The 13,686-nt window shown below is 35.9% G+C and overlaps 1 protein-coding gene across 8 annotated transcripts in view; it reads right to left on the reverse strand.

Moving 5' to 3' along the window:
- The window catches only part of BNC2 (basonuclin zinc finger protein 2), a 335,545-nt gene that overhangs the window by 98,288 nt on the left and 223,571 nt on the right, over window positions 1-13,686 (reverse strand). For all 8 annotated transcript variants that reach the window (XM_064403273.1, XM_064403274.1, XM_064403272.1 and 5 more), the window contains one exon: window positions 8,421-8,656. In XM_064403273.1, coding sequence (XP_064259343.1) covers window positions 8,421-8,656 — 236 coding nt within the window. The remainder of the gene's footprint in view (window positions 1-8,420; window positions 8,657-13,686) is intronic.

Genomic DNA, 13,686 nt, shown 5'->3' on the forward strand with positions numbered 1-13,686 from the left:
CATCCATAGCGAATCAATCTCAGACACAGAGATTTTTGTCAAAGACACACACAATCACAAACTATAAAAGATATAAATACAATTTACACATTGTGAAAGTACATGTATATATGCATAAATAGACATATATATGCACACACACACACATAAATATACACACACTCATACATATTTGAAGGAAAAGGATTTGTGATCATAAATGGTTAATAAAAATTCAACCACATTCTGAAGCAAGAAAGCTGGAAATAGTTTCCTCCTTGGCTTACCTGCCAAGACCCAAGTTCAGGGCTCTGTTTCTTCTGAAATGCTTGATGGCATCACTCACACCTAAAACAGCCTAGGGAATGAACTATTCCTCCCACCTCCTTCATTCTTCATTCTGCATTGGGTGTTTGTGATTTCATCAACTATCACAAGAGAGACACAGGATCATGAACTCAAGCCTTGGCAGGTGAAGAGATTTTCAACTCCATTTTAAAAAGTAAGCACACATGGTCCTGGCACATGCCTGACAGACCTTCACTAACAGACATTTCCATGCTCTGCAGTCTATTAACTGTGTGAAAAGTATATCAGTAGGATCACAGATAGAAGGATCACCCTAGTACTGTAAACAGTCAGTACACATTCCAGATAGAACAAACACACCTACACAAAAGTCTCTCTCTCTTTCTCTCTTTTTTTTTTTGACTGACAGCCATAAATGTTTTCCATTAAACAGCCACCTTTACATTTCTGAGCAATGTGAAGCACTATGGCTGTAAAGGCTATTTCATAGTCATCATTAGCAACTAGCATGATGCATACTGCTGTTGATCACCAGGGGTTATACAGCCCTCTGCTTCATTACCCTTGCAAGATGCAAGACACAGAGCAGCAATAGCAAAGCTCTCCAGCTGCACATATTCTGGAAAACCCAATGATCTTTGCATGTACTGAGACATCTGTTGTCACATAACTTTTTCTGCTGGCATTCAGAAGTGTCATCAATCTGGACTTTATTTTTGTTGTTGCTTGGTTAAAGTGTGAAGCATGATAAATATCCTGATGCAGTACTAGTGTGATCAATAGTATTACTATTAGAGGTACAGCACAAAAAGCATCAGAGAGATGTTAGGCAAGATAGTGCGGATAGAGAAAAAATCTTCACACTACAGAAGAAGTGGCATTGCTTTGCTCAAACACACAACAATGCTTCCTATCTCTCTTTTTAGTCTTTTAAGGTTTATCTGAGCTTTTTCCACCCTCTGTTTAGGGCAAAGATAGAATAGTCACACCTAGATTAGAACAGCTAAGAATACAAGAGGAAGAGGCATAGAAGAGAATCTCTGTTCCACAGAAGTGTAGGGGAGTCATACTAAACTGACACATGGGGGAGAAGAGAAACTCTTCCAGAGTGTCAAATATTAGCATACAGTGATGCTATGGGAGGAATAGAACACTCAGGAGATGGACATCTAACAGATCCTTTTCATCTTCTTGTGCTAAAGATCAGAGAACAAGGGGAAGTGCAACTAAGGTGAAGCTGAAGAAGGGAAGAAGTAAAAAACAGGGGGGAGGCAATGACAAAAGAATAAGGAAGTTGAAGTGGAAAAAGAAGGAAGGAACAAAGAAGTTCAAAGAAAAATAAACAGGCAGAGCACATAAAAAAGAGACACTTTTAAACCCTGTGTGTACTGGACAAATGTTACCCAACTTTGAGTCTTAGTTGCTCTGAGGGCCCCTGCTGAAAAACTTCAGAACTAAAGAACACTCATGAGTGTTAACAATAACTACAAGGAAGAAAAGAAAACACAAGACATAATTGTATCTAACAAAGCTAAAAAAATCTATTAATCTCTAAAAGGATAACTCTCTTCATTATCAAGTAATTAAATGTGGGTGGCAGTTATTAAGGGTAACACAATCTTGTATGTGAAAGACTTACACTGTACTTTGGTTTTGTTAAAATCTTTACCAGATAAACTTCTTAATCTTTATCTGCATCAGTTTTACAAGTCTGGGGTTTTCTTATAAAAAAGGCATACTACTCATAGAGGCATGGAAACACCAAGTGATTGCTCCTTAAAAGGCACGGAAATCCTCCAGTGGCCACAGCTAAAAGAGCGTAAACCATTAATTAAGGTATTGGCAAATAGACCAATGAAGAAGCAATGCCAATAAAATAAATACAAAACATTCAGGAAAAAATTTTCCTTTTTATTATTCATATGTGTAACTGTCAATTAACATTTGCTGGGTTGCAACAGTCAACTTTTCAAATATTTTTTCATCATTTAGTTGCCTATTTCTCTTAATTTTCTTTAACAAATAATACAGCATACCAACATTTTAATGGTGTTCTTGTTGTGAGAGACAAAAAAGAGTAAAATCACCTGACAGTACTTGGGGGAAAAAAAAACCTGACAGAAACTTCATGATTCGTGATTATAGATGGCGGACTACATTGAACTGAAAGTATGATATCATCACTACAGCAACCTGACATTCCATGTCTACACTGCAAATGCTCACATCAGAGCTTCCTTTTATTTTTCTTTCTAATTTTATTTATGTTTAAGCATTAGAGGCAGCTTGACAAGCTGTTAAATGAAAAAGTCCTTGTGCTTGGGTTCTACAGCAAGTGTTCAAAGATCTTAAAAGGCAAATTATTTCAGACAGAAAAGCTAAGACTCTATAAAGTTTCTAAAAGGGGTTAGAGTGAAACAGAACCCATCCTCTTCTGAAATCCTCAGACAAGAGGACAGACAAGCCAATGGTGGGCAATATTTAAGTTTAAGAACAGTAAAGCAATTTCTATCTGTGCATATGGTTAATATTTAGAAGGTGAAGTGCTAAGGGATTACTTTGAGAAATAAAAGAAATTAGGAATAATACTATTAAAGATGCTCAAGTTTCTTTCTTTGGCCACTACCCATATATCTTCATTTAATCTGGATGTAAAAGTTGTATGAATTAATAAACTAGTGGTGGCAAACTAGTACAGAAACAAAATTACCTATACTACGAAGAGAAACCATGTTTTACAAAAATTTGAGAAACTATCAAATATAACAGACAATATTAGTTATACATATGCTGATATATATACATATATCAATATATGTGAGCATGTAGTTTGTATATACATATAGCTAATTTTTCTTTTAAAATCTCAGAACTGAATTAAACACTGCTATGTATTTAATGATTTCAATGAGTTTTAATTAATGGGATTTTGTTTTTTTGAAAAAAATGTCTTAAACTGCCTGTACCTCCCCACTCTGTGTCCTGAAGCACATATATCTTCTGAGAGCATGCCTTCTTAGCTGACTTTTTGCTTAACAGTTGTTTTAGGACTACAGAACAAGCACAACAATGGAAGACTAGACCAATTTTCCCAAAGCAGAAAATTATATCTATTAATTTTAAATTTATCATTTTTCAGTATTGATTTTGCTACAGATAAGACCTTCACTTAGGATTAGTGATTCCCCATGCAATGTCCAGTAAACAAACTTTTATGAGTGAGTCTCCTTTTGAATCTATAAAATACCCATAGTCTTCCAGCTGGTTTTAGTTTTGACTTTGTTCCGTGTTTTTTATTTTTAAAAATTTCTCATAGCTGTAAGTGGCACCAGAGAGTCTGGCAGCTAAGACATTGTCTATGAGCTACTGACTAATCTACGTTTTTCAAGGGCATGATGATAAGAATGGGGCTCCTAGGTCTAGACCATTCTTGCTAATTCTGCCAATGTTCTATTCTGTGCCTCTGCTTCCTTCTTTGTATTGTAATGATAATATATATTTTTGTCTTTTACACTAAGAGAGTACAACTATTTGACCACAAAGCAGTTAAAAAGTGTTGACCTATTACTCAAAACACTAAATCATTATTTGCACTGAGTCAGTTTATGGTCTCTAAGTTGTAATCACATGTCCTGTCTTCTGTAGCTGGACCAATGTAAAAGCGGAATGATTTTACACTGGTCCAGCTGTTCACTGCTAGTGGCATAATTGCTCTCTAGCCCTTTCCTCTCAGAATAATGAGTGTTAACTTCCACATGTTTAGAAGGAGGATTTTTCTAACCTGGTTTGTTTAAAGAGAACCTGGCTAGGGAGCAATTGCACATGTAGCTGTACTAGCAAATGGATAGGGTAAAGTATTCTTCCCAGCCCTGTGATCTCCAATGGATTATACAACAGCTGGCAAAGTTACCTCTTCTCTCAGCTTAGCTGGAATTAAACCAGGGTTGGAGACTCACAGTTGAGCTGTTCTTTACAGAAAAAGTAACATCATTCAAATCAATAGAGCGACTAGTCATACATCTCTTTGAGTATTATATGCAGTATCTAACCCAAAACACCCACTGTTTTTTACAAAAATAATTTTTTGTCATGTAAAAGACATGGGAAGTTAGATGTTTCCAAAAGAGAAAACTTACAGGCTCACTAACCACACACAGGTCAATACCAAATACAGTAAATTAGTTCCCTGAGGTAGAAAAAACAAGCCTAAAATCTGAAGCACTCTGAATTCCTATGGAGCAAACACAATCCTGAATGTTCCTTTATGCCATAAAGTTTTTTTGATAATCAGTTCTAAAGATGAGAGAACAGCTCCTCTGCTAAAACATTAATCCTGTGACAGTCTGATGAGATTGGTCACCAAATTGTCATTAACACTTCATTGATAGGCATCTATTCATGAGAAACTCTATTTATTCCATGGAGGCCAGAGAATTTTGCTAGGTCTTAATGCCTTTTAGCCATTACTGGCAATATGGTGACTGTGCCCAAATGTGAAAAGTGGTGTTATCAAATTACCCCTGCAGCTTTAGGTTTCCTTGACTTCCTGTGCTCTATTAATGCATCCATTGAATGAAGGAATAAATACTGCATTTTTCTCTGTCCATTGCTTTTTAATTTGCTATTTGGAAACATTACTAGTCAAAATGAAGATATTATAAATAATCCCACCCACTGTGCAGCATTAATAAACAACTGTTTTCCTCTTGCTTCTCCAGTGGAGCAAACCATGAGCTTTTTCTTGAAAGTTGGAAGTTGAAAACTGTGAAGTTTGCAGGGGGGTTGTTCATTTGGTTCATTGTTGGGGTTTTTTTGGTTGGTTGGATGGTTGGTTTGTTGGCTGTGGAAATCATTTGACAACAGTAATTGAGTTTGAGTGGATACATCTACCCTCCTCCTCAAAACACTTCGGTTTAGAGAATATGTTAAAATATTTTAACACTTTCATCACGTTGAGGGCACATACAGCACAGGTGGATGTCTTAGACCATCCCAAAGCACAAAACTCAAGCTTTGTGCCAGTTTTACAAATCTCTTGCATGGTGGTTAATTAATGAACACTGGAACTCAAACCTGGATAAAGTATTCTGGAATCTGTTATAACCATTACCATTTTCTATTCTGTTACTTCTCTTAGTCTGTGCTACTAAGCTTCCTGTTTTTCCTCCCCTGAGGAAAAAACAGGAGAACAGTGTTATAGATGATTCTGTAACATTACAAGTGTAAAATATTATTTTTACTAGGTTATGCTTCTCTAACTACACTACCATAGTAAACCTTTTCCTACAGATATCTATTTCTGCATTTGATGTACAGTGAGTATGTATGAATCTATGGTAAATTTACTAGAACTGACTGCAGCTAGGTGACAGTTTAGGTGGGTTTGAACAGACAAGTTACAAAGAACTATAATTCCTGACTGAGAGTCAGATTGTTCCTCAGTTCACTGCATGATAGCCTATCAACAGTCCCATAGTTCGTGGTACGCTGGATGATTTGTTTTGGTACTTGGTATTTTTGATACTCCTGTACGATGCTTACAACATTTTATTCTCAGTTTTCTGTATGCAAAAGCTGAGTCTGAAAGCCTCAAACAAGTCTTTGAAAAGTTTCAGTCTATAATTATAAGCTTTCATGGAACAATACCTTTTGCCCAAAAGAGGCATTACCTGTATGCACTTTTACTGTGCTAGTGTTTTCAATTTAAATTTCCTTTCATATTTCCCTGCATACTCCTTTTCTCCTTTATAACAGATATTTTCAATAGAGTTATTTTTAAAGAAGTCATTTTTATTATCATTGATTTAATTCATTTTTCCAATGTTTCTCTGCCTGTATCTTTTACTAAAAATTTTCCTTTCCTGCCATATACTGAGTTTTCTAGCTTTAATGGAAACAAATGTACTTTTTGCCTAGAGATCCTGCGGAGATATTCAAAAGCCATCTGGACATGGTCCTGGACAAACAGTTTTAGGTGGCTCTGCTTGGACAGAAGGTTTGGGCAAGATGACCTCCCTTCTAACCTTGAGCAGTGTGTGATTCTTTGAAATTAGACAGCTAAATTAACAGGGATGCTCGACTACACACCTATCATAGGTCTTCATTCACTCATTAAGAAAATCCACAGTCGAGTGCTAATGAAGTCAATATGTGGCAAGTCTGTAACAGCTGCCCTTAACTTTCACTGATAATTGTTCTCATTTAAATTGCATAATATTCAATATACTGTTGTTGAATATAGTATGGCAAAATTCATGCCTTGGAGGCTACAATGTGACTGAGTTTTAGTTGGATAAACTGAACTGTGACCTAATGGGGTATTTCAGGCCTTTACAGCTTTCAGATTCATAGGTCACAGTCTCAGTCTGTATAAACACCTATGTAATTATATTACAAGCCATTCTTGCATATATTGAGATCATTCCAAATGATAGTTAAAAAAAAATCAATTTGAGCATGATTCAACAACCTTTAAAACAAGAAAAGTACTGATTTCAGTCAGTCTTCTTGTCTATAAGAAACAAAGAATTACATTCTATGTTTGGAATATATTATCCCTAATTATTAATCACATTTAGAAGCCAGCAGATTTGTAATATAATATCCTAAAAAATATGTATTTTTTTTACATAAATTTCTTTACAAATCAAATTTCTTCAACCCTCCAGATCAGTAGCATTCAGAATCCAGGAATCTAAAATATGATGTAATATGCACATTATCCCAGTACATATCTCTGTAGATAGCTCTCATATATCCATCTTTATTATATATATTATGTAAAATGTATAAGTACATAACCATACATTTATATCACACAAACATCATAGATATCTGCTGTACAAATATGATGGATATATCCTTATTTGTTAGTTTTAGGCTGGTAATGGAAAAAATGGATTCTGTTCTATTTGAATAGGTATAACAATTAGCCTTTACAAAATAGATGCCTGAGAGAACCCTGAAACAATTAAAGAGCTCCATTCCATATATGTCCTAACAAGAATAAAAAGATTTCATTATTAAAGTGTAAACCTTTTTAGTTCTCTTTCTTAGGGCTGTTTTAAAATTCAGTACATTTTTTCTGTGAAAATAGAAAATATAGAGCATTTAAGAAAATATTTACAAGCAGAGAAGGTGAGGTTTTCCATAGAACCAACATGCAGCTAATTTACCTCTTCCACACAAAGTACAGAAACCGGAAGACAAATTAAGAAAGAGAGTCAGAATTTCTCAGAGCAGGTATAAATCCTGTATTTTCAATGAAGTTCTAGGCATGCTATCATTGCCTACAAAATAAAGCAATAAATCAGCAACTAAAATTTTCAGTTTTTTAGGCATGTCCACTTTAATAACTGGATGCATTCTAGATGATGAAAAGCTCCTACAAAGTTAACAGCAATTAAGAGAATTCAGAAGTATGTAGTGTTAGGTTATTAATCAGAAATAGTCTTACATAATGCAAAAATTCCCTTTGGAATTTAATAGATTATGAAATTTTTCAGATAAGCAGCTATACATATGTTTATGACCATACCCATAAAAAAGGCTGTTCAGTTTTTTGTTAAACATATTTTTCTTCTGACTGTCTATTTCAACTGATATGCACACAACACTTTATTTAAAGTTATATTTCAAAAATGGCCTTATAAGGAGAATTTTCCTGTTTATACATAAGGATACTTTCCAATATAGTAATGATCACAACCCCAATTTCATCTATACATTTTTAGGTATCTTTCTAAAGAAGGAAAGAACAGATGACAGAGCTGCTGACTTGCATCTTAGTTTCCCAAGACAAACAGTAGCCCTTGAGAACTTGCCAGCTGCCTTTGATGGCCAGATCATGCTTGCAGGTAGCTAACCTCAGTATTTGCAGTATTTAAGGCATTTCCTACAGTAAACACAAGCAAGTACAAATAAATACTATGGTATGAAGGCACCTGTATTTTTTTAGCTTAGGAAAAATTGAATATTTTATTTTGTCAGCACCACCATTATGCTTCAACATGCCAGACTAAATTCACTTCATATCCTTCTACCTCTTTGGGCACACCATCACTACATCCATACATCAACAACAAAAAAATCAATTTACTGGGTTTGAAAAAATGCTTTGATTTATTTCCTACCTGAAGAATGTAGCCTCGAACGTAGTCTCGCAGTGTCCAGCCTAAGCCATGTAGAATATGCAACACCTCTTCTTGCTTCAGTACACTGAAGAGTCGGTCAAGCAGTATCTTCAGTCTCACAGGCACAGCCTGAGTACCGTAGAGCATCAGGCTGCTGATGTCAAACACAACATTGGACTGCACAATCTCCACTTGAGTTGGGTGGTAGAGGTGCTGAGTACTAAGCTTGTCCAAGGCTGAAAGAAAAGGTGTCAAGTATAAGGAAAGAGCAAAGAAAATACAAGAAAAGAACTCCAAAGACTAATATATATACACACATATGTTTATACATATATATGTTTATATATATATATATATATATATATATATCACATTTGGTAGATACACTTATTTTCCAGAGAAATATCACCTGGATGATTCATAGAAACATAGAGTCACAGAATAGTTTGTGTTGGAAGGGACCCTTAAAGATCAGCTAGTCCACTCCCCTCCCATGGGCAGGGACATCTTCAACTAGATCAGGTCACTCAAAGCCTCATACCACCTGAATATTTCCATGGATGGGGCATCTACAGCCTCATTGGGCAACTACTTCAATGCCTCAACATATTTGGAAAAGTCTCCTTTATATCTAATCTAAATCTACTCTCCTCTTTCCACTTTAAAGCCATTGCCTCTTGTCCAATCACTACATGCCCTTGCCAAAAGTCTCTTCCCAGCCTTTTTGGTAGGCCCCCCTTTTAGCACTGGAAGCCTAATAAGGTCACCAAGGAGCCTTGTCCAAGTTTCTCTTCAGCTTTTTCCCTGGCTGAAGGATTCCAACTTTGCCAGCCTTTCCTCAAAGAACAGGGCCTCCGTTCCTCTGATCATCTTGGTGGTCTCCTCTGGACTTGCTCCAAAAGGTGCATGTCATTCCTTTGCTGAGAACCCCAGACTACTACTACTAGGAGGGGCTTACTACTTCAGGTGGCATTTCACCAGAGGGGAGCAGAGGGGCAGGATCATTTACCACACCCCGCTGGAAGTGCTGCTTTTGTTGCAGCCCAGGGTATGGTCTGCTTTCTGGGCTGCACGTGCACATTGTCAAGTCATGTTCAGCTTTTCACTCACTGAAGTTCCCCAGGTCCTTCTCTGAAGTGCTGCTCTCAAGAAGTTCATCTTTCAGTGTGTACTTGGGCTTGTGATTGCCCTGACCCAGATGCAGCAGCTTGACCTTGCTGAACATCATGAGTTTGATATGGGTCCACTACCTCAAGTTTGTCCAGGTCCCCCTGTATGGCATCCTGGTGTGTCAACTGCACCACTCAGCTTGGTGTCATCTGAGAATTTGCTGAAAGCCTCACTTTGTCACTGATGAAAATATTAAACAGTACTGGTCCCAGTATGGACTCCTAATGGATGCCAGTCATCACTAAGGGATCCTTTTCCACAGATGCAGTTCAAAACAGCCCTAGTTTCCAAAGGTCACAAGTAATTTTAATTGCTATGGTAGAAAAGTTCTCAGGTGAGACTCAGAACCTACAACAGTCATAGTTCAAGAGAAATTTATGATTAACTAATGACCAAGACTGAAGCAATGCCAAATTGAATGGGACTGTTAAAGGTTTGATACTTAATCTCTAGAGGAAAAAAATAAAACAGATACTCCCTTAACTCTAGTCTCTTAAACTTGTTAAAACCAAAGCTCCTGATTTACCAAAAATTTTGTCATTAATTCACTTCTACTAGAGCTGGCTAGTTCTTTTCACCTGGCTTTATGAATTCCATGTTATTCACTGTGATTTGAATAATTTAGCAATAAGGGAAATTTGCAGGACGAAGGTAGTTCTTATCCCCTTGTGAAGCTAAAAAAGATGGAATTGCATATGACATACGCATTCCGTGATGTATCAATGTTTAAATTTAATTTCTACTTTATGAACTATGTTACAGCAGCACCTAAGCTTCTTTTCTAAACAAAATTTCTGAGCATTTAAAATAATCTTATAGGGACTTCTCCTGTACTCGGTTTCTTCTTGGCTTATGGTCACTAGAGAGTTCATGTACTGTTGATAAATTGCTTTCTTACATCCAGAGCGCAAAGGCCCTTATCATTTACCTGCTGGCTTCATTCAACACGTTTACTCCAAGGACTACATTGTCAAAGAGTTCCAGTTTCCTCATACTTCATTTCTTGCAACTGAATTGTCTCATCTTTCCTATTCTAGTGGCTAAGTCAACTTTGAATAAATAGCTTTAAATATTAATTTATCATTTAAACAAGATAAGAAATTGGCAAGCCTAGGGACTTCAGTCCTACATCTCTTCACAGGACATTTATACTGCGGAACTTGAAGAGGGGGGTTTTTTCTTCTGAAAGCTCTTCTTCCAAACTACTACATATATGTAGGCTTCATGATTTGGGAACTAATTTTTGTACAAGATGTAATGAATGAGATTTGATTGAAGCTTAAAGAGGTTATACTGTCCTGCTCCCCACCCCCTGCCATTTTATGTATGATCCTTTTTCTGATATGGTTATTTTGCTACTACCATAATAGATGTGTCATGAAAGTTCTTGGCTAGAAAAGCCAAGAAATTTGATAATTTTATTCTGCAGGTTGAGCAGTATATGGGGTGATATATGTATATATGTGTACCTGAGGGACTGATCAACCTTAGAAAGAATAAAATAAAGGTGTTATTTTTTCTAATACTAGCATTCTTCACAGTAGGAGTGGTGTAAGTAATATTAGTTTCAAATAGATACTCTGTAAGAACACTTCTAACAGACTCTTGAAATTATTGGCCAGATCTGGATCACCCTGAGCTTTTCAACTTCAGTCTTACAGAATGAGAATAGGGTCCAAATATATTAACTGGCTTCTCCAAGTTTATGCAAATTTAGACCAGAACCAAGACATGAATAGCTATTTTCTGAATACTTGATATTTTTAATGACTAATGAATCATATTGTATTTCTAGTATATCCTAATATTTGGTTTTGTTTCTCTCTTCTTAGCAGCAAATACCACGCCTGCAATGAGGAAAAAAATTCTTCCATCTAAAGAAGACTTATGCTGAGGATGTTAATATCATTATTCTACTGTGGTCTAAGCGAGAATAACTATAAGACATCTTTATCTAAGGATTATTGGGTGGATGACAGATCTAATAGCTTTTAATTTCTCTAACAATAAGATTACAACACTCTGTGGACATATATCCACTTCATGTAAGGTGGCCATTCTGAGGATAATAGCTTTGGAAAGGTTGAGGTAGAATGGAAGAAAGGAAAAACAAATAAAGTCCTTTTAAAATAACTAAGCACAGTCTTTGACCAGTGGATATATTTTTTTGCAACCTAACGTCTACTATTCCATTCAACTGCAATCTTAAATTTTTAGCAACATTATCTACAGATATCTGCTTCTCAACACACACACACACACACACACACACCCACCCACCCACACACACACACACACACACACAAATTAGCATGATATTTGAACAACATTCCAAGCAACAATGACATCTCAAATTTTGATTTGTGGCCTTATTATGTGTATTACATAATAAACAAGCAGTGAATTTTGTCCTTTTAAGGTACAAGTCAGGATATGCACTAAAATGTGGAATTTATAACACAACAAAACATACATTAGTGCATGGGTACATAAGAATATTTGCAAGCTAAAGACAAACCTCCTGCTAAATGAAAATAAAAAGGTTGTAAATGAAATGAAACACAGTAGTTTTCATATGGGAAATAAAAGTACTGTAAAATTCTGAATTTTTTTCTGAAAATTAACTACTGATACCTCTTCAAATTGTCAGAGTGAAAATTCTCACTCTAATTTGTAATTTATAAACATTTTTGTGTTTCTTTAAATGATTGCTAAGTATGTAGTTGGCAGAGAGAATTTCTGTAGTATTTCTCATTTCTCTTCTGATACCCTTAGTGAACTAATGCCGCTGTTCTAGGTGGATTCAAGAGGCCATTTATGCCGATAGACACTTTTTCAGGTAAGAGGTAAGGAAGGACCTATCTTGTTGGTTTTCTGTAAAGAAAGGAGTATTACTTTTGCCTTATTGACAAATTTCTGATTTTTGTCAAACCTCATTGTAAATAGTTGTATTCTGCTGTCCTGAATTGCCCACATTATTTCATGTGAATAATGCATTCTTCATCACCCTCTGCTCTAAACCATTGGTTTAATTTGTACAATGAAAACTGTTTTACAGGTGAATACATTCAAAAGTATCTCCAGGAGTTTATGGTTTCATAAGCACTATGAAGGTTTCAAGATTAAATATGCTGTACAAAAGAATGTGCTCTATCATACCTGAAAATGACATATTACAGATGTGTCTTTATTAAGAAGTTATCAGTGACTGAATATCACAAAGCATACATTAGAAGTCCCTTCCTTGTGCAGCATGAGGTATTATTGACACTTTGTACAGTTCCATTAGGATGAAAAGTTCACCTATGCATGGTTGAGACATTTTAGTTGTAACCTGCACTATCTTTTCCAATACTATGACTATGATGAGATCAGTTATGTACTTAAACTAAGAAAGGTACCTTTTTTAATGGTGCAATTTAATTGTTAGCACTGCCCTGATAGTCTGATATTCGTTAATATTGTATATGTAAAAAATGTTCTCTGATGCAGGAAGAAGAAATCTAACAAATCTTAAAATTACATACTTGCTGAGCAATCAACATTTTCATGGTGACCTAAAAATACCTCTGTGTTTTACTCTCACAACACTCAGTCAAGTAACATTTCTGAGGTGAATTCCCAACTTCAAGTACTTGTTTCAGAAATTTAAACTGTTTTAAAGGTGGAGGTAGCAAGGTTTGTGTAGAGGACATTAAAGAAGATTGCCTTCAACAATGAAAAATTACTAACTGGATGATTAGTACAGGAATTAAGAACCTTTCAACATTGTTTTCCAACTCTGAAGTATCAAGTATGCATGATAATAATTAAGAACATTTTAACTGGAAGGGACCAAAAATGACCATCTAATCCAAGTACCTGAGCACTCCAGGGCTGATCATCAGTTAAACCATATTGAGAGGAACCATATTGAGAGGATTGTCCAAGCGCCTCTGGAACAGGGAGTGGCTTGGAGCACTGACCACCTCTTAAGGAAATCTGTGGTTTGACCACCCCTCTCATTAAACTGTTTCCTCATGTCAAGCCTGAACTTTCCGCTGTTTGCTTATTCACTCTTTAGCTTCTTGAATAGAAAAAAAGACCCCTCTGATTT

Source organism: Passer domesticus, chromosome Z (genome assembly GCF_036417665.1).
Source record: "Passer domesticus isolate bPasDom1 chromosome Z, bPasDom1.hap1, whole genome shotgun sequence".
NCBI classification, from domain to species: Eukaryota; Metazoa; Chordata; class Aves; order Passeriformes; family Passeridae; genus Passer; species Passer domesticus.